This window comes from Melopsittacus undulatus, chromosome 22 (genome assembly GCF_012275295.1).
Source record: "Melopsittacus undulatus isolate bMelUnd1 chromosome 22, bMelUnd1.mat.Z, whole genome shotgun sequence".
NCBI classification, from domain to species: Eukaryota; Metazoa; Chordata; class Aves; order Psittaciformes; family Psittaculidae; genus Melopsittacus; species Melopsittacus undulatus.
Genome location: NC_047548.1, coordinates 1,268,706 through 1,290,223, shown reverse-complemented (window position 1 = coordinate 1,290,223; position 21,518 = coordinate 1,268,706). Strand labels below are relative to the sequence as shown.

The following is a 21,518-nucleotide window of genomic DNA, read 5'->3' as shown; positions in this document are numbered from 1 at the left end:
CATGGGTTCTAAAGGGGAGTTAATGGGCTCTAAAGGGGCTCTAATGGGGTCTAATGGGTTCTAAAGGGGGGTTAATGGGGTCTAAAGGGGCTCTAATGGGGTCTAATGGGTTCTAAAGGGGGGTTAATGGGCTCTAAAGGGGCTCTAATGGGGTCTAATGGGTTCTAAAGGGGGGTTAATGGGCTCTAAAGGGGCTCTAATGGGGTCTAATGGGTTCTAAAGGGGGTTTAATGGGGTCTAAAGGGTCTCTAATGGGGTCTAATGGGTTCTAAAGGGGGGTTAATGGGGTTCTAAAGGGGCTCTAATGGGGTCTAATGGGTTCTAAAGGGGGGTTAATGGGGTCTAAAGGGGCTCTAATGGGGTCTAATGGGTTCTAAAGGGGGGTTAATGGGGTCTAAAGGGGCTCTAATGGGGTCTAATGGGTTCTAAAGGGGCTCTAATGGGGTCTAAAGGGGCTCTAAAGGGGCTCTAATGGGGTCTAATGGGTTCTAAAGGGGCTCTAATGGGTTCTAAAGGGGGGTTAATGGGGCCTAAAGGGGCTCTAATGGGCTCTAATGGGTTCTAAAGGGGGGTTAATGGGTTCTAAAGGGGCTCTAATGGGGTCTAATGGGTTCTAAAGGGTCTCTACCTCCTCCCCTCGCCCCCAGGTTCGCGCCTTCGGCCCCGGCCTGCAGGGGGGTCTGCCGGGGGTCCCGGCTCCCTTCACCATCGACACCAAAGGCGCCGGCACCGGCGGCCTGGGGCTGACGGTGGAGGGTCCGTGCGAGGCCAAGATCGAGTGCGTGGACAACGGGGACGGGACCTGCTCCGTGTCCTACCTGCCCACGGAACCCGGCGACTACAACATCAACATCCTGTTTGCCGGCGCCCACGTGCCGGGGTCACCGTTCCGCGCCGCGGTACCGCCACCGTTTGACGCCTCCAAGGTCACGTGCTCCGGGCCGGGGTTGGAGGGCGCCACCGCCGGGCAGGACGGGCACTTCCGGGTGGACTGTAGCCGCGCCGGTAGCGCCGAGCTCACCATCGGCATCGCGTCGGAGGCCGGAGCCCGCGCCGAGGTGCGCGTGGAGGATGGCGGGGATGGGACCTACACCATCGCGTACACGCCGCTCAGTCCGGGTGTATACACCATCACTGTGGAGTACGGGGGGCAGCCGGTGCCGCACTTCCCCAGCAAGGTGCGCGTGGAGCCGGCGGTGGACACGGCTGCGGTGAAGGTGTATGGGCCTGGAGTGGAGGGAGAAGGTGAGAGATGGGGGGACACGGTAACCAGGGGTGGGCAGCAACACACGGGGGTGGGAACCAACACCCATTGATGGGCAGCAACACACATTGATGGGCACCAACACCCATTGATGGGCACCAACACACATTGATGGGCACCAACACAACACCCATCAATGGACACCCACACAACACCCACTGATGAACACAACACCCATCAGTTGACACCCACACAACACCCATCAGTTGACACCCACACAACACCCATTGCTGAACACCCACACAACACCCACTGATGAACACCCACACAACACCCATTGCTGAACACCCACACAACACCCATTGTTGAACACCCACACAACACCCACTGATGAACACCCACACAACACCCATTGCTGAACAGCCACACAACACCCACTGATGAACACCCACACAACATCCATTGCTGAACAGCCACACAACACCCATTGCTGAACACCCACACAACACCCATCAAGGGACCTCAACACAACACCCATTGATGGGCACCAACACACATTGATGGGCACCAACACACATTGATGGGCACCAACACCCACTGATGAACAGCCACACAACACCCATTGTTGAACACCCACACAACACCCATCGATGAACACCCACAAAACACCCACTGATGAACACCCACACAACACCCATTGTTGAACACCCACACAACACCCATCGATGAACACCCACAAAACACCCACTGATGAACACCCACACAACACCCACTGATGAACAGCCACACAACACCCATTGTTGAACACCCACACAACATCCATTGTTGAACACCCACACAACACCCATTGTTGAACACCCACACAACATCCATTGTTGAACACCCACACAACACCCATTGATGAACACCCACACAACACCCACTGATGAACAGCCACACAACACCCACTGATGAACACCCACACAACACCCATTGTTGAACACCCACACAACACCCATTGCTGAACACCCACACAACACCCATCAATGGACACCCACACAACACCCATCAATGAACACCCACACAACACCCATTGATGAACACCCACACAACACCCACTGATGAACACCCACACAACACCCATTGTTGAACACCCACACAACACCCATTGCTGAACACCCACACAACACCCATCAATGGACACCCACACAACACCCATCAATGAACACCCACACAACACCCATTGATGAACACCCACACAACACCCATTGCTGAACACCCACACAACACCCATCAGTTGACACCCACACAACACCCATTGATGAACACCCACACAACACCCACTGATGAACACCCACACAACATCCATTGCTGAACACCCACACAACATCCATTGCTGAACAGCCACACAACACCCACTGATGAACACCCACACAACACCCACTGATGAACAGCCACACAACACCCACTGATGAACACCCACACAACACCCATCACTTGACACCCACACAACACCCATTGATGAACAGCCACACAACACCCATCAATGAACACCCACACAACATCCATTGATGAACACCCACACAACACCCATTGTTGAACACCCACACAACACCCATTGATGAACACCCACACAACACCCATTGTTGAACACCCACACAACACCCACTGATGAACACCCACACAACACCCATTGCTGAACACCCACACAACACCCATCAATGGACACCCACACAACACCCATTGATGAACACCCACACAACACCCACTGATGAACAGCCACACAACACCCATTGATGAACACCCACACAACACCCATCAATGAACACCCACACAACACCCATTGATGAACACCCACACAACACCCACTGATGAACACCCACACAACACCCACTGATGAACACCCACACAACACCCACTGATGAACACCCACACAACACCCATCAATGGGCTCCGGTTGTCTCCCATCCAGGTGTGTTCCGGGAGGCAGTGACTGAGTTCGATGTGGACGCCAGAGCCCTCACCAAGGTTGGGGGTCCCCACGTGAAGACTCGAGTGTGCAACCCCTCCGGGAACGTCACCGAGACCTTCGTGGAGGACCGAGGAGATGGCACCTACCATGTGGAGTACACCCCCTATGAGGAGGGTGAGCAGTGGGGCGGGGGGATGGCCCCATTGTGTTCCCTATGGCCATGGGGTGATGTCCCCATTGTGCTCCCTATGGCCATGGGGTGATGTCCCCATTGTGTTCCCTATGGCCATGGGGTGATGTCCCCATTGTGCTCCCTATGGCCATGGGGGGATGGCCCCATTGTGTTCCCTATGGCCATGGGGTGATGCCCCCATTGTGCTCCCCATGGCCATGGGGTGATGTCCCCATTGTGCTCCCTATGGCCATGGGGTGATGCCCCCATTGTGTTCCCTATGGCCATGGGGTGATGCCCCCATTGTGCTCCCTATGGCCATGGGGTGATGCCCCCATTGTGCTCCCCATGGCCATGGGGTGATGTCCCCATTGTGCTCCCTATGGCCATGGGGTGATGCCCCCATTGTGCTCCCTATGGCCATGGGGTGATGCCCCCATTGTGCTCCCCATGGCCATGGGGTGATGCCCCCATCGTGCTCCCCATGGCCATGGGGTGATGCCCCCATTGTGTTCCCTATGGCCATGGGGTGATGCCCCCACTGTGTTCCCTATGGCCATGGGGGGATGTCCCCATTGTGTTCCCTATGGCCATGGGGTGATGCCCCCACTGTGTTCCCTATGGCCATGGGGTGATGTCCCCATCGTGCTCCCCATGGCTGTGGGGTGACGTCCCCATGGTTGCCCCCAGGCCTGCACACAGTGGATGTGACCTATGCCGGGAGCCCAGTGCCCCACAGCCCCTTCCGCGTCCCCGTCACCGAGGGCTGTGACCCCACACGTGTCCGTGTCCATGGGCCTGGTCTGCAGAGCGGCACCACCAACCAACCCAACCGCTTCACCGTGGAGACCCGGTGAGAGCCCCACAGCACCCGTGGGTACCCCAATGGGTGCCCCACAGCACCCACAGCCTGCCCATGGCTGCCCCATAGCACCCACAGCACCCACTGACTGCCCATGGCTGCCCCATAGCACCCACAGCCTGCCCATGGCTGCCCCATAGCACCCACAGCACCCACAGCCTGCCCATGGCTGCCCCACAGCACCCACAGCCTGCCCATGGCTGCCCCATAGCACCCACTGACTGCCCATGGGTACCCCAATGGGTGCCCCACAGCACCCACAGCCTGCCCATGGCTGCCCCAATGGGTGCCCCACAGCACCCACTGACTGCCCATGGCTGCCCCACAGCACCCACAGCCTGCCCATGGCTGCCCCAATGGGTGCCCCACAGCATCCACTGACTGCCCATGGCTGCCCCAATGGGTGCCCCACAGCACCCACTGACTGCCCATGGCTGCCCCATAGCACCCACAGCCTGCCCATGGCTGCCCCACAGCACCCACAGCCTGCCCATGGCTGCCCCACAGTACCCACAGCCTGCCCATGGCTGCCCCACAGCACCCACTGACTGCCCATGGCTGCCCCACAGCACCCACAGCCTGCCCATGGCTGCCCCAATGGGTGCCCCACAGCACCCACAGCCTGCCCATGGCTGCCCCATAGCACCCACAGCCTGCCCATGGCTGCCCCATAGCACCCACAGCCTGCCCATGGTTACCCCATAGCCCCACTGCCTGTCCTGTGTCCCCCCCATCCCTGCACCCCCAACCCATCCTGCCCCGGACCCCCCCCCCGTTCATCCCCATACCCCACATCCCCCCTGCCCCCCCCCCCATGTCAGGGTTCAGGGGTACCCCTGACCCCCCCCCGTTCATCCCCATACCCCACATCCCCCCTGCCCCCCCCCCATGTCAGGGTTCGGGGTACCCCTGACCCCCCCCTGTTCATCCCCATACCCCACATCCCCCCTGCCCCCCCCCATGTCAGGGTTCGGGGGTACCCCTGACCCCCCCCCTGTTCATCCCCATACCCCACATCCCCCCTGCCCCCCCCCATGTCAGGGTTCGGGGGTACCCCTGACCCCCCCCCCCCTGTTCATCCCCATACCCCACATCCTCCCTGCCCCCCCCCCCCATGTCAGGGTTCGGGGGTACCCCTGACCCCCCCCCCGTTCATCCCCATACCCCACATCCCCCCTGCCCCCCCCCCCATGTCAGGGTTCGGGGTACCCCTGACCCCCCCCTGCCCCACAGTGGTGCTGGCACAGGGGGGCTGGGCCTGGCCGTGGAGGGACCCTCGGAGGCCAAGATGTCCTGTACAGACAACAAGGACGGGAGCTGCTCTGTGGAGTACATCCCATATGAGCCAGGAACCTACAGCCTCAATGTGACCTATGGAGGACACCAGGTCCCCGGTGAGCATGGGGGGGTCAATGGGGCTGTGATCCCCCCCCCATCCCCTGCCCCATAGCTGAGGGTTCCCCCCCATAGGGAGCCCGTTCAAGGTGCCGGTGACGGACGTGGTGGATGCCACCAAGGTGAAATGTGTGGGGCCAGGGCTGACCCCCGGAGCCGTCCGGGCCAACGTGCCCCAGAGCTTCACTGTGGACACCAGCAAGGCTGGGGTGGCCCCATTGGATGTGAAGGTGCAAGGACCCAAAGGTAAGGAGGGGGGGTCCGGATGGATGCGTCTCCATAGGGCGCAGTGGGGCCTGACCCCCACGTCCTGCCCCATAGGGGTGGTGGAGCCGGTGGAGGTGGCCGACAATGGGGACGGGACCCAGCGCGTGAGCTACGTCCCATCCCGCGAGGGGACCTACAGCATCAGTGTGCGCTATGGGGACGAGGAGGTGCCGCGCAGGTACCGGGGCACACATGGGGGGTGCCGGGGTTGGGGGGGGGGGCTCTGCTCTGACCCCCCCCCCCCCGTGCCCCCCATAGCCCATTCAAGGTGAAGGCGCTGCCCACCCATGATGCCAGCAAGGTGAAGGCCAGCGGGCCTGGGCTCAACACCACCGGCGTCCCTGCCAGCCTGCCCGTGGAGTTCACCATTGATGCCAAGGATGCCGGAGAGGGACTCCTGGCTGTGCAGATCACTGTGAGCAATGGGAGCTATGGGGTCTGTGGGTGCCGGGGGGGATGCTCATGGTGCCAGGGGTGATGCACACAACACTGTGTATGGGGGATGCTCATGGTGTTAGGGGTGATGCACACAACACTATGTATGGGGGATGCTCATGGTGTTAGGGGTGATGCACACAACACTATGTATGGGTGATGCTCATGGTGTTAGGGGTGATGCACACAACACTATGTATGGGGGATGCTCATGGTGTTAGGGGTGATGCACACAACACTATGTATGGGGGATGCTCATGGTGTTAGGGGTGATGCACACAACACTATGTATGGGTGATGCTCATGGTGCCAGGGGTGATGCACACAACACTATGTATGGGTGATGCTCATGGTGCCAGGGGTGATGCACACAACACTATGTATGGGTGATGCTCATGGTGTTAGGGGTGATGCACACAACACTATGTATGGGTGATGCTCATGGTGTTAGGGGTGATGCACACAACACTATGTATGGGTGATGCTCATGGTGTTAGGGGTGATGCACACAACACTATGTATGGGGGATGCTCATGGTGCCAGGGGTGATGCACACAACACTATGTATGGGGGATGCTCATGGTGTTAGGGGTGATGCACACAACACTATGTATGGGGGATGCTCATGGTGCCAGGGGTGATGTGGATGGTGCCATGACCATGGGTGATGCATAGGGTGCCATGGGTGATGTACATTGTGCTATGGGTGATGCTCATGGTGCCATGGGTGATGTGCAGGGTGCTGTGGGTGATGTGCAGGGTGCTATGGGTGATGTGCAGGGTGCTATGGGTGATGCTCATGGTGCCGTGGATGATGCACAGGATGCCATGAGTGATGCTCCTGGTGCCATGGGTGATGCACACAACACTATGGGTGATGCATATGGTGCCATGGGTGATGCACAGGGTGCTATGGGTGATGCTCATGGGCCATGGGTGATGTGCAGGGTGCCATTGGTACTGCACAGAACACAATGGGTGATGCACAGGGTGCTATGGGTGATGCCCCTCCGGGGGTACCACAACCATCACCGCGGCTGCTCCGCGCTGTGTCCTGGCACCGGCATCACCACAGCTCCATCCCTCCCATCCCCTTCCCGTTACCCCCCAGGACCCCGAGGGGAAGCCCAAGAAGGCTTCGATCCGGGACAACCAGGACGGGACCTACACAGTGTCCTACGTACCGGACATGACCGGTCGCTACACCATCCTCATCAAGTATGGGGGGGACGAGATCCCCTATTCACCCTACCGCATCCGCGCCGTGCCCGCCGGCGACGCCAGCAAGTGCACGGTCACCGGTACGGGGGCACCGGGAGCAGCACCATGGGGGGGTCTATGGGGGGCTATGGGGGGGGTCTCACGTGTGATTCACTGATTCTTGCTTCTCTGCCCCCCCCACGCCCGCCCCACATCCCCCCCCCCCCCCCACACGCTGCTGTAGTCTCCATCGGAGGTCACGGCTTAGGTAAGCTCAGTGCATGGCTCGCTTGGTGTCGGCTGCATGTGTGACCCCCCCTGCACCCCCAAAGGGGCCTGGGGGGCACCCCCTTTTGTCCCCATGGAGCCCCCTCTGCAGCCAATTGGGCTTGGCTTTGGGGAGGTCCAAGCCTGGGTTGAGATGGGGGGACCCCCCATCTGCTTCCAGCACAGGGACCCTGTGTTGCAATGGGGGGACCCCCCATCTGCTTCCAGCACAGGGACCCTGTGTTGCAATGGGGGGACCCCCCTTGGTGCAGTTGGGGGGTGCCTCAATAAGACCCCATCCCCCCTCCCCATAGCACGGCTCGAGCATCCCCATGCTCAGCCCATTATGGGGTACCCAGGGCTCAGTTTGGGGGTGTCCTTGGGGGGGGGGTACAGTCAATGGGGTGACCCCATCCATGGGCCCCTCGCTCACCCCCATCCCCACCGCACAGGGGCTGGTCTGGGCCCCACCATCCAGCTGGGTGAGGAGACAGTGATCACGGTGGATGCCAAAGCCGCCGGCAAGGGGAAGGTGACCTGCAGTGTGTGCACCCCCGACGGGGCCGAGGCCGACGTGGACGTGGTGGAGAACCCGGACGGGACCTTCGACATCTTCTACACTGCTCCCCAGCCTGGCAAGTATGTGATCTGTGTGCGCTTCGGGGGGGAGCACATCCCAAACAGCCCCTTCCAGGTCACGGTGAGTGTCCGGTGGGGATGGGATGGGATGGGGATGGGATGGGATGGGATGGGGATGGGATGGGATGGGATGGGGATGGGATGGGGATGGGATGGGGATGGGATGGGATGGGGATGGGATGGGGATGGGATGGGATGGGATGGGGATGGGGATGGGATGGGATGGGATGGGATGGGAGGGGGATGGGATGGGGATGGGATGGGATGGGATGGGGATGGGATGGGGATGGGGATGGGATGGGATGGGGATGGGATGGGGATGGGATGGGGATGGGATGGGATGGGGATGGGATGGGATGGGGATGGGATGGGATGGGATGGGAGGGGGATGGGGATGGGATGGGATGGGGATGGGATGGGATGGGGATGGGATGGGATGGGATGGGATGGGGATGGGGATGGGATGGGATGGGGATGGGATGGGATGGGATGGGATGGGGATGGGGATGGGATGGGATGGGGATGGGATGGGATGGGGATGGGATGGGGATGGGGATGGGATGGGATGGGGATGGGATGGGATGGGGATGGGGATGGGGATGGGATGGGATGGGATGGGGATGGGATGGGGATGGGATGGGGATGGGATGGGGATGGGATGGGGATGGGATGGGGATGGGGATGGGATGGGGATGGGATGGGGATGGGGATGGGATGGGATGGGATGGGGATGGGATGGGGATGGGATGGGGAAGGGATGGGGATGGGATGGGGATGGGGATGGGATGGGGAAGGGATGGGGAAGGGATGGGATGGGGATGGGGATGGGGAAGGGATGGGGAAGGGATGGGGATGGGATGGGGATGGGGATGGGATGGGGAAGGGATGGGGAAGGGATGGACAGGGATAGGCAGGGATATGGAAGGGATGGGCAGGGAATGGAGAGGGATGGGACATGAGACAGGAAGGGGACAAGAAGGGGCAGGGAACAGGGTTGAGTAGGGGATGGGCAGGGTGGGAGGGGGCACAGGGGGCACATGTGGGGCACAGGGCCCGGTTGGGGGTCCCGGCACCCAATGACAGTTCCCCCCCCCACAGGCAACAGAGCGGGCGCTGCTGGGGGTGAACGGGTTGGACATGGCCGGGCTGAGGCCCTTCGACCTCGTCATCCCCTTCACCATCAAGAAGGGCGAGATCACAGGTGGGGGGGGGGGCACCCCCATTATGGGGCCGTCCTTGGGGTCCCCATCCCTTCACTGAGCACCCATGGGTGCCGCAGCCCCCCCTGACCCCCCCCCCCCCCATTGCCCCCCCCAGGGGAGGTGCGGATGCCCTCGGGGAAGGTGGCTAAGCCGGATATCACCGACAACAAGGACGGGACGGTGACGGTTCGGTTTGCACCCACCGAGGCCGGGCTGCATGAGATGGACATCCGCTATGAGAACATGCACATCCCAGGTGGGGGTCCCTGCATCCCTGCCCGTCACCGTGGCAACCACAGCATCCCCGTGGCAACCACAGCATCCCTGTGGTACCCACAGCATCCCCATGGCAACCACAGCATCACTGTGGTACCCACAGCATCCCCGTGGCAACCACAGCATCACCATGGTACCCACAGCATCCCTGTGGTACCCACAGCATCCCAATGGCAACCACAGCATCCCCTGTGGTACCCACAGCATCCCTGTGGTACCCACAGCATCCCCATGGCAACCACAGCATCACTGTGGTATCCACAGCATCCCCTGTGGTACCCACAGCATCCCTGTGGTACCCACAGCATCCCCATGGCAACCACAGCATCCCCGTGGTACCCACAACACCCCCTTTGTGTGTAGCCCCCTGCAGTCACCATGGCAACCACAGCATCCCCATGGTACCCCCATCACCCCCTTTGTGCCCCCCCCACAGGCAGCCCCCTTCAGTTCTATGTGGACTACGTGAACAGTGGCCACGTCACTGCCTATGGCCCCGGCCTCATCCATGGCACCGTCAACAAACCGGCTTCCTTCACCGTCAACACCAAGGACGCCGGCGAGGGTGAGTGTGGGGGGAGCACCGGAGCCCCCCCCCATCACCATACCCCCCCCATCACCGTACCCCCCCCATCACCATACCCCCCCTCATCACCATACCCCCCCCATCACCGTACCCCCCCCCCCATCACCGTACCCCCCCCCCATCACCGTACCCCCCCCATCACCGTACCCCCCCCCATCACCGTACCCCCCCCATCACCGTACCCCCCCCCATCACCGTACCCCCCCCATCACCGTACCCCCCCCCATCACCGTACCCCCCCCATCACTGTACCCCCCCCCCATCACCCTACCCCCCCATCACCATACCCCCCCCATCACTGTACCCCCCCCCATCACCCTACCCCCCCCATCACCATACCCCCCCCATCACTGTACCCCCCCCCATCACCGTACCCCCCCCATCACCGTACCCCCCCCCATCACCGTACCCCCCCCATCACTGTACCCCCCCCATCACCGTACCCCCCTCATCACCGTACCCCCCCCCCATCACCGTACCCCCCCCCATCACCGTACCCCCCTCATCACCGTACCCCTCCTCATCACCGTACCCCCCCCCATCACCGTACCCCCCATATCACCATACCCCCCCCATCACCGTACCCCCCATATCACCATACCCCCCATATCACCATACCCCCCCTCATCACCGTACCCCCCCTCATCACCGTACCCCCCCCATCACCGTACCCCCCTCATCACCATACCCCCCCCATCACTGTACCCCCCCCCATCACCGTACCCCCCCCATCACCGTACCCCCCCCATCACCGTACCCCCCTCATCACCATACCCCCCCCATCACCGTACCCCCCTCATCACCGTACCCCCCCCCATCACCATACCCCCCCCATCACCGTACCCCCCCCATCACCGTACCCCCCCTCATCACCGTACCCCCCCCCCATCACCGTACCCCCCATATCACCGTACCCCCCCCATCACCGTACCCCCCCTCATCACCGTACCCCCCCTCATCACCGTACCCCCCCCATCACCGTACCCCCCATATCACCGTACCCCCCCCATCACCGTACCCCCCCTCACCCCTGTACCCCCCCCAGGAGGGCTGTCGCTGGCAGTGGAGGGGCCGTCCAAGGCAGAGCTGAGCTGCACTGACAACCAGGACGGGACATGTACAGTCTCCTACCTGCCTGTGCTGCCTGGAGACTACAGCATCGTGGTCAAGTACAACGAGAAGCACATCCCCGGGAGCCCCTTCACCGCGCGCATCACCGGTACCGGCTGCCGGGGGGCATGGGGGGCAATGGGGGGCAATGGGGGGCAATGGGGGGCAATGGGATGCAGTGGGATGCAGTGGGGGGCAATGGGAGGCAATGGGATGCAGTGGGATGCAGTGGGGGGCAATGGGAGGCAATGGGATGCAGTGGGAGGCAATGGGGGGCAATGGGATGCAGTGGGATGCAGTGGGGGGCAATGGGAGGCAATGGGAGGCAATGGGAGGCAATGGGAGGCAATGGGATGCAGTGGGGGGCAATGGGAGGCAATGGGATGCAATGGGATGCAGTGGGATGCAGTGGGAGGCAATGGGAGGCAGTGGGAGGCAATGGGATGCAATGGGAGGCAATGGGAGGCAATGGGATGCAGTGGGATGCAGTGGGGGGTAATGGGAGGCAATGGGATGCAGTGGGTGTCACTGCGGTCACTGTGTCCCCCCCAGGAGACTCCAGCCTGCGCCAGTCCCACCTCAAGGTTGGGGCCTCGGCTGACATCCCCCTGGAGCTGGGGGAGAGTGACCTGAGCCAACTGACAGCGACTGTCACCTCCCCCTCGGGCCGCAAGGAGCCTTGTCAGCTGAAGCGCCTGCGCAACGGGCGTGTTGGTGAGGGACCTGCCCCATAGCCCCATAGCCCTGTGCCCCATAGCCCCATAGCCCTGTGCCCCATACACCTGTACCCCATAGCCCTGTACATCTGTACCCCATACACCTGTACCCCATAGCCCTGTGCCCCATAGCCCTGTGCCCCATAGCCCCATAGCCCTGTGCCCCATAGCCCTGTGCCCCATAGCCCCATAGCCCTGTGCCCCATAGCCCTGTGCCCCATAGCCCTGTGCCCCATAGCCCCATAGCCCTGTGCCCCATAGCCCTGTGCCCCATACACCTGTACCCCATACACCTGTACCCCATAGCCCTGTGCCCCATAGCCCTGTGCCCCATAGCCCCATAGCCCTGTGCCCCATAGCCCCATACACCTGTGCCCCATACACCTGTACCCCATAGCCCTGTACCCCATAGCCCTGTGCCCCATAGCCCTGTGCCCCATACACCTGTACCCCATAGCCCTGTGCCCCATAGCCCTGTGCCCCATACACCTGTACCCCATAGCCCTGTACCCCATAGCCCTGTGCCCCATAGCCCTGTGCCCCATAGCCCTGTGCCCCATAGCCCCATAGCCCTGTGCCCCATACACCTGTACCCCATAGCCCTGTGCCCCATAGCCCTGTACATCTGTACCCCATACACCTGTACCCCATAGCCCTGTGCCCCATAGCCCTGTACCCCATACACCTGTGCCCCATAGCCCTGTACCCCATAGCCCTGTACATCTGTACCCCATACACCTGTACCCCATAGCCCTGTGCCCCATACACCTGTACCCCATAGCCCTGTGCCCCATACACCTGTACCCCATAGCCCTGTACCCCATAGCCCTTTATCCCTGCATCCCCATAGCCCCATAGCTCTCTGTCCCCATAGCTCCATATCCCTGTATCCCCATATTGTTGCATCCCCATATCCCCTATACCCCATATTCCCATATCCCATACCCCATATCCCTGTATCCCCCTATCCCTGTACCCCCCTATCCCCATACCCCCCTACCCCTGTACCCCCTATCCCTAACCCTAACCCCTTGCTGTGCCCGCAGGCATCTCGTTCGTGCCGCAGGAGGTGGGGGAGCACCTGGTGCACGTGCTGCGGGGGGGGCAGCCGGTGCCGCGCAGCCCCATTACCGTCACCATCAGCCAGGCTGAGCTGGGTGACGCTGCCCGTGTGCGGGTGACGGGGCCAGGACTGCGCGAGGGACGAACCTTTGAGCCCGCGCACTTCACCATCGACACCCGCGACGCCGGTACCCGCACCCCCCATGGCACACACAGCATCCCCATAGCACCCACAGCATCCCCATAGCATCCCCATAGCACCCACAGCATCCCCATAGCATCCCTATGGCAACCCCATGGCAACCTGAGCATCCCCACAGCATCCTCATAGCATCCCTATGGCAACCCCATGGCAACCTGAGCATCCCCACAGCATCCCCATAGCATCCCTATGCAACCATAGCATCCCCAGAGCATCCCTATGGCAACCAGAGCATCCCCACAGCATCCCCATGGCAACCCCATGGCAACCTGAGCATCCCCACAGCATCCCCATAGCATCCCTATGGCAACCCCATGGCAACCTGAGCATCCCCAGAGCATCCCCATAGCATCCCTATGCAACCATAGCATCCCCAGAGCATCCCTATGGCAACCACAGCATCCCCATAGCATCCCCATGGCAACCCCATGGCAACCTGAGCATCCCCACAGCATCCCCAGAGCATCCCTATGGCAACCCCATGGCAACCTGAGCATCTCCACAGCATCCCCATAGCATCCCTATGCAACCATAGCATCCCCAGAGCATCCCTATGGCAACCAGAGCATCCCCATAGCAACCCCATAGCAATCATAGCATTCCCATGGCACCCAGAGCATCCCCATGGCAACCCCAGAGCATCCCCTTAGCAACCAGAGCATCCCCATGGCACCCAGAGCATCCCCAGAGCATCCCCATAGCAACCCCAGAGCATTCCCATAGCAACCAGAGCATCCCCAGAGCATCCCCATGGCACCCAGAACATCCCCATGGCAACCAGAGCATCCCCAGAGCATCCCCATGGCACCCAGAACATCCCCATGGCAACCAGAGCATCCCCAGAGCACCCATAGCATCCCCAGAGCAACCAGAGCATCCCCAGAGCATCCCCACAGCAACCAGAGCATCCCCATAGCAACCAGAGCATCCCCATAGCAACCAGAGCATCATCATAGTACCCAGAGCACCCCCTGCTCCCCCCATAGCACCCCCCCTCTGCCCCCCCACAAGCAGGGGGTGTCCCACCCCACTGACAGCCCTGTGCCCCACGGCAGGGTATGGGGGGCTGAGCCTGTCCATCGAGGGCCCCAGCAAGGTGGACATCACCACAGAGGAGCTGGAGGACGGGACCTGCCGCGTGTCCTACTGCCCCACAGAGCCTGGCAACTACATCATCTCCCTCAAGTTTGCTGACCAGCATGTGCCTGGTGCGCCTTGGGGATGGGGGGGGTCTGGGGGGGGTCTATGGGGTGTCTATGGGGTCTATGAAGTGTCTATGGGGTGTCTATGGGGGTTCTATGCGGGGTCTATGGGATGTCTTATCGGGTGTCTATGGGGGGTCTAGGGCGTCAATGGGGTGTCTATGGAGTCTGTGGGGGGTCTACGGTGCCTATGGGGTCTATGAGGTGTCTATGGTGTGTCTATGGTGTCTATATGGGTTCTGACCCCCCCCAGGGAGCCCGTTCTCAGTGAAGGTGACAGGTGAGGGCCGGGTCAAGGAGAGCATCACTCGCCGGCGCCGAGCCCCCCCCGAGGCCAGTGTGGGCTCTGCCTGTGACCTCAGCCTCAAGGTGCCCGGTGAGTGAGGGGGGGCAATGACCCATAGGGGGTGACCCATGGGGGGCACATTGACCCATAGGGGGTGACCCATGGGGGGCACATTGACCCATTGGGGGTGACCTATGGGGGGCACATTGACCCATAGGGGGTGACCTATGGGGGGCACAATGACCCATTGGGGGTGACCTATGGGGGGCACAATGACCCATTGGGGGTGACCTATGGGGGGCACAATGACCCATAGGGGGTGACCCATGGGGGGCACATTGACCCATAGGGGGTGACCTATGGGGGGCACATTGACCCATAGGGGGTGACCTATGGGGGGCACATTGACCCATAGGGGGTGACCTATGGGGGGCACAATGACCCATAGGGGGTGACCCATGGGGGGCACATTGACCCATAGGGGGTGACCTATGGGGGGCACAATGACCCATAGGGGGTGACCCATGGGGGGCACATTGACCCATAGGGGGTGACCTATGGGGGGCACATTGACCCATAGGGGGTGACCTATGGGGGGCACATTGACCCATAGGGGGTGACCTATGGGGGGCACAATGACCCATTGGGGGTGACCCATGGGGGGCACAATGACCCATTGGGGGTGACCCATGGGGGGCACATTGACCCATAGGGGGTGACCTATGGGGGGCACAATGACCCATAGGGGGTGACCCATGGGGGGCACAATGACCCATAGGGGGTGACCCATGGGGGGCACAATGACCCATAGGGGGTGACCTATGGGGGGCACAATGACCCATAGGGGGTGACCCATGGGGGGCACAATGACCCATAGGGGGTGACGCATGGGGGGCACAATGACCCATTGGGGGTGACCTATGGGGGGCACAATGACCCATTGGGGGTGACCCATGGGGGGCACAATGACCCATAGGGGGTGACCTATGGGGGGCACAATGACCCATTGAGGGTGACCCATGGGGGGCACAATGACCCATAGGGGGTGACCTATGGGGGGCACAATGACCCATAGGGGGTGCCCCATGGTGGACACCCCAATGACGCATGGGGTGCCCCATGTCCCCACTGACCCATGGTGGGCTGCACCATGACCCATGGTGGTGACCCCGATGCCCCCCTCCCTCTCCCACCATAGAGGTACAATGGGGTGTGTGGGGTGTCTCCGGCTGCCCCTGACCCCCCATCCCCCCCCCAGATGTGAGCGAGCACGAGGTGACCGCGCTGGTGACGGGACCCTCGGGTCAGGCGGTGCCGGCACAGGCGCTGGAGGGGGAGGGTGGCGCCTACAGCATCCGGTTCGTACCGGTTGAGACCGGAGTCCACTCGGTGAGCGTCAAGGACCGCGGGCAGCACGTGCCCGGCAGCCCCTTCCAGTTCACTGTGGGGCCGCTGGGCGAGGGCGGCGCTCACAAGGTGCGAGCTGGGGGACCCGGCCTGGAGCGAGCTGAGGTTGGGGTGCCAGGTGAGTGTGGGGGTACAGGCACACCTGAATGGGGTATAGAGACACCTGCACTGGTGCAGGTACAACTGAGCCTGATAGACACCTGAACCTGATAGACACCTGAACCTGATAGACACCTGAACCTGACATAGATACACCTGAACCTGATAGACACCTGAACCTGATACACACCTGAACCTGATAGACACCTGAACCTGATATACACCTGAGCCTGATAGACACCTGAGCCTGATATACACCTAAACCTGACATAGATACACCTGAACCTGATAGACACCTAAACCTGATAGACACCTGAACCTGATATACACCTAAACCTGACATAGATACACCTGAACCTGATAGACACCTAAACCTGATAGACACCTGAACCTGATATACACCTGAATGGGGTATAGAGACACCTGCACTGGTGCAGGTACACCTGAGCCTGATAGACACCTGAGCCTGATATACACCTGAACCTGATAGACACCTGAGCCTGATAGACACCTGAGCCTGATATACACCTGAACCTGATAGACACCTGAACCTGATAGACACCTGAGCCTGATAGACACCTGAGCCTGATACACACCTGAACCTGATATACACCTAAACCTGATAGACACCTGAACCTGATAGAGAGACACCTAAACCTGATGCAGATACACCTGAACGTGATATACACCTGAGCCTGATAGACACCTGAACCTGATGCAGGTACACCTGAGCCTGATATACACCTGAGCCTGATACACACCTGAGCCTGATACACACCTGAGCCTGATATACACCTGAACCTGATAGACACCTAAACCTGATATACACCTGAACCTGATAGACACCTGAACCTGATAGACACCTAAACCTGATAGACACCTGAACCTGATAGACAACTAAACCTCATAGACACCTAAACCTCATAGACACCTAAACCTCATAGACACCTAAACCTCATAGACACCTAAACCTAATAGAGAGACACCTAAACCTGACATAGATACACCTGAACCTGATAGACACCTAAACCTCATAGACACCTAAACCTCATAGACACCTAAACCTCATAGACACCTAAACCTGATATACACCTAAACCTCATAGACACCTAAACCTGATAGACACCTAAACCTCATAGACACCTAAACCTGATATACACCTAAACCTCATAGACACCTAAACCTGATAGACACCTAAACCTCATAGACACCTAAACCTGATATACACCTAAACCTAATAGAGAGACACCTAAACCTGACATAGATACACCTGAACCTGATAGACACCTGAACCTGATAGACACCTAAACCTGATATACACCTAAACCTCATAGACACCTAAACCTGATAGACACCTAAACCTCATAGACACCTAAACCTAATAGAGAGACACCTAAACCTGACATAGATACACCTAAACCTGATAGACACCTAAACCTGACACAGATACACCTAAACCTGTTAGACACCTAAACCTGATAGACACCTAAACCTGACACAGATACACCTAAACCTGTTAGACACCTAAACCTGTTAGACACCTAAACCTGATGCAGATACTCCTAAATATGATGCAGATACACCTGAACCTTGTAGACACCTAAACCTGATGCAGGTACACCTAAACCTGATAGACACCTAAACCTGATGCAGATACACCTAAACCTGATAGACAACTAAACCTGATGCAGATACACCTAAACCTGATGCAGATACACCTAAACCTGTTAGACACCTAAACCTGATGCAGATACTCCTAAATATGATGCAGATACACCTGAACCTTGTAGACACCTAAACCTGATGCAGGTACACCTAAACCTGATGCAGATACACCTAAACCTGATAGACACCTAAACCTGATGCAGATACACCTAAACCTGATATACAACTAAACTTGATGCAGATACACCTAAACCTGATGCAGATACACCTAACCCTGATAGACACCTAAACCTGATGCAGATACACCTAAACCTGATAGACAACTAAACCTGATGCAGATACACCTAAACCTGATAGACAACTAAACCTGATGCAGATACACCTAAACCTGATGCAGATACACCTAAACCTGATATACAACTAAACTTGATGCAGATACACCTAAACCTGATATACAACTAAACTTGATGCAGATACACCTAAACCTGATGCAGATACACCTAACCCTGATAGACACCTAAACCTGATGCAGATACACCTAACCCTGATAGACACCTAAACCTGATGCAGATACACCTAAACCTGATATACAACTAAACTTGATGCAGATACACCTAAACCTGATGCAGATACACCTAACCCTGATAGACACCTAAACCTGATGCAGATACACCTAAACCTGATATACAACTAAACTTGATGCAGATACACCTAAACCTGATGCAGATACACCTAACCCTGATAGACACCTAAACCTGATGCAGATACACCTAAACCTGATAGACAACTAAACCTGATGCAGATACACCTAAACCTGATATACAACTAAACCTGATGCAGATACACCTAAACCTGATGCAGATACACCTAAACCTGATGCAGATACACCTAAACCTGATGCAGATACACCTAACCCTGATCTCAATAGATCTACCTGATAGCTAGATAAACCTGGGGGGGGTTGTTGGGGTCTCTCATGGCTTTGGGGCTCCCTGACCCCCCTCCCGGTGCCCCCAACAGCCGAGTTCAGCATCTGGACCCGGGAGGCAGGTGCTGGAGGTCTCTCCATTGCCGTCGAGGGGCCCAGCAAGGCTGAGATTGCCTTCGAGGACCGCAAGGATGGGTCCTGTGGGGTCTCCTATGTGGTGCAGGAGCCGGGTACGGGCATGGGCAGGCTCCATGTATAGGGGATCTGTAGGGGGCCATGGGGGGCTCTGTATAGGGGATCTATGGGGGACCTATGGGGGGCTCTATAGGGGATCTATGGGGGGCTCTGTGTAGGGGACCTATAGGGGCCACGGGGGGCTCTGTATAGGGGATCTATAGGGGGCCATGGGGGGCTCTGTATGGGGGATCCATAGGGGGCCATGGGGGCTCTGTGTAGGGGATCTATGGGGGGCTCTGTGTCGGGACCCACAGGGGGCCATGGGGGGCTCTGTATAGGGGATCTATGGGGGGCTTTGTTTCAGGGTCCATAGGGGATCCATGGGGGGGCTCTGTATAGGGGATCTATAGGGAATCCATAGTGGGCCATGGGGGCTCTGTGTTGGGGTCCATGGGGGGTCTGTGTTGGGGTCCATGGGGGGTCTGTATGGGGTCTATGGGGCTCTGTGTTGGGGTCCATGGGGGGTCTGTGTTGGGGTCTGTGTTGGGGTCCATGGGGGGTGTCTGTGTTGGGGTCCATGGGGGGTCTGTGTTGGGGTCTGTGTTGGGGTCCATGGGGGGTCCATGGGGGGTCTGTATGTGGGGTCCATGGGGGTCTGTGTTGGGGTCTGTGTTGGGGTCCATGGGGGGTCTGTGTTGGGGTCCATGGGGGGCCTGTATGGGGTCCATGGGGGGTGTCTGTGTTGGGGTCTATGGGGGTCTGTGTTGGGGTCCATGGGGGGTCTGTGTTGGGGTCTGTATGGGGTCCATGGGGGGTCTGTGTTGGGGTCCATGGGGGGTCTGTGTTGGGGTCTGTATGGGGTCCATGGGGGGTGTGTGTTGGGGTCCATGGGGGGTCTGTGGTGGGGTCTGTATGGGGTCCATGGGGGGTCTGTGTTGGGGTCCATGGGGGGTCTGTGTTGGGGTCTGTATGGGGTCCATGGGGGGTCTGTGTTGGGGTCCATGGGGGGTCTGTGTTGGGGTCCATGGGGGGCTCTGTGTTGGGGTCCATGGGGGGTCTGTGTTGGGGTCTGTGTTGGGGTCCATGGGGGGTCTGTGTTGGGGTCTGTGTTGGGGTCCATGGGGGCTCTGTGTTGGGGTCCATGGGGGGTCTGTGTTGGGGTCTGTGTTGGGGTCCATGGGGGGTGTCTGTGTTGGGGTCCATGGGGGGTCTGTGTTGGGGTCTGTGTTGGGGTCCATGGGGGGTGTCTGTGTTGGGGTCCATGGGGGGTCTGTGTTGGGGTCTGTGTTGGGGTCCATGGGGGGTGTCTGTGTTGGGGTCCATGGGGGGTCTGTATGTGGGGTCCATGGGGGGTCTGTGTTGGGGTCTGTGTTGGGGTCCATGGGGTGTCTGTGTTGGGGTCTGTGTTGGGGTCCATGGGGGGTCTGTATGGGGTCCATGGGGGGTCTGTATGGGGGGTCCATGGGGGGTCTGTGTTGGGGTCCATGGGGGGTCTGTGTTGGGGTCCATGGGGGGGTCTGTGTTGGGGTCTGTATGGGGTCCATGGGGTGTCTGTATGGGGTCCATGGGGGGTCTGTGTTGGGGTCTGTATGGGGTCCATGGGGGTCTGTATGGGGGTGTCCATGGGGGGTCTGTATGTGGGGTCCATGGGGGGTGTCTGTATGGGGTCCATGGGGGGTCTGTATGGGGGTGTCCATGGGGGGTCTCTATGGGGTCCATGGGGGGTCTGTATGGGGGTCTCTATGGGGTGTCTGTATGGGGGTCTCCATACCGGTCCCCATTACCAGCCCCACCCCCACAGGTGACTATGAGGTGTCAGTGAAGTTCAATGAGGAGCACGTCCCCGAGAGCCCGTTCGTGGTGACGGCAGCAGCTCCATGTGAGGCCTCCAGGCTCCTGTCTGTTTGTAGCCTTCAGGTGAGGCACCCCAGAAACCCCCGGGGGCAGCACCGGCAACGGGGGGGGGGGGGGTGGGGATAGAGGGGGGGGTTAGGGGGCGATGGAGCCAGATAGGGGGGGGTTAGGGGGCAATGGAGCCAGATAGGGAGGTTTAGGGGGGTCCAAGGGGGATATGGAGCTGTACAGGGGGGTCTAAGGGGGATAATGGAGCTGTACAGGGGGGTCTAAGGGGGATATGGAGCTGTACAGGGGGGTCTAAGGGGGATAATGGAGCTGTACAGGGGGGTCTAAGGGGGATAATGGAGCTGT

General features: G+C 59.6%; 1 protein-coding gene across 1 annotated transcript in view; it reads left to right on the top strand.

Moving 5' to 3' along the window:
- Positions 1 to 21,518, top strand: part of FLNA (filamin A) — a 54,265-nt gene that overhangs the window by 21,927 nt on the left and 10,820 nt on the right. The window contains 21 exon segments of the mRNA XM_034071880.1: positions 648 to 1,245; positions 3,156 to 3,329; positions 4,018 to 4,180; positions 5,423 to 5,583; positions 5,660 to 5,830; positions 5,906 to 6,029; positions 6,110 to 6,266; positions 7,398 to 7,587; positions 7,731 to 7,754; positions 8,206 to 8,453; positions 9,491 to 9,593; positions 9,710 to 9,850; positions 10,307 to 10,435; positions 11,502 to 11,675; positions 12,119 to 12,280; positions 13,329 to 13,532; positions 14,602 to 14,754; positions 15,002 to 15,124; positions 16,293 to 16,559; positions 19,226 to 19,363; positions 21,112 to 21,227. Of these exon segments, the coding sequence (XP_033927771.1) occupies positions 648 to 1,245; positions 3,156 to 3,329; positions 4,018 to 4,180; positions 5,423 to 5,583; positions 5,660 to 5,830; positions 5,906 to 6,029; positions 6,110 to 6,266; positions 7,398 to 7,587; positions 7,731 to 7,754; positions 8,206 to 8,453; positions 9,491 to 9,593; positions 9,710 to 9,850; positions 10,307 to 10,435; positions 11,502 to 11,675; positions 12,119 to 12,280; positions 13,329 to 13,532; positions 14,602 to 14,754; positions 15,002 to 15,124; positions 16,293 to 16,559; positions 19,226 to 19,363; positions 21,112 to 21,227 (3,720 nt within the window).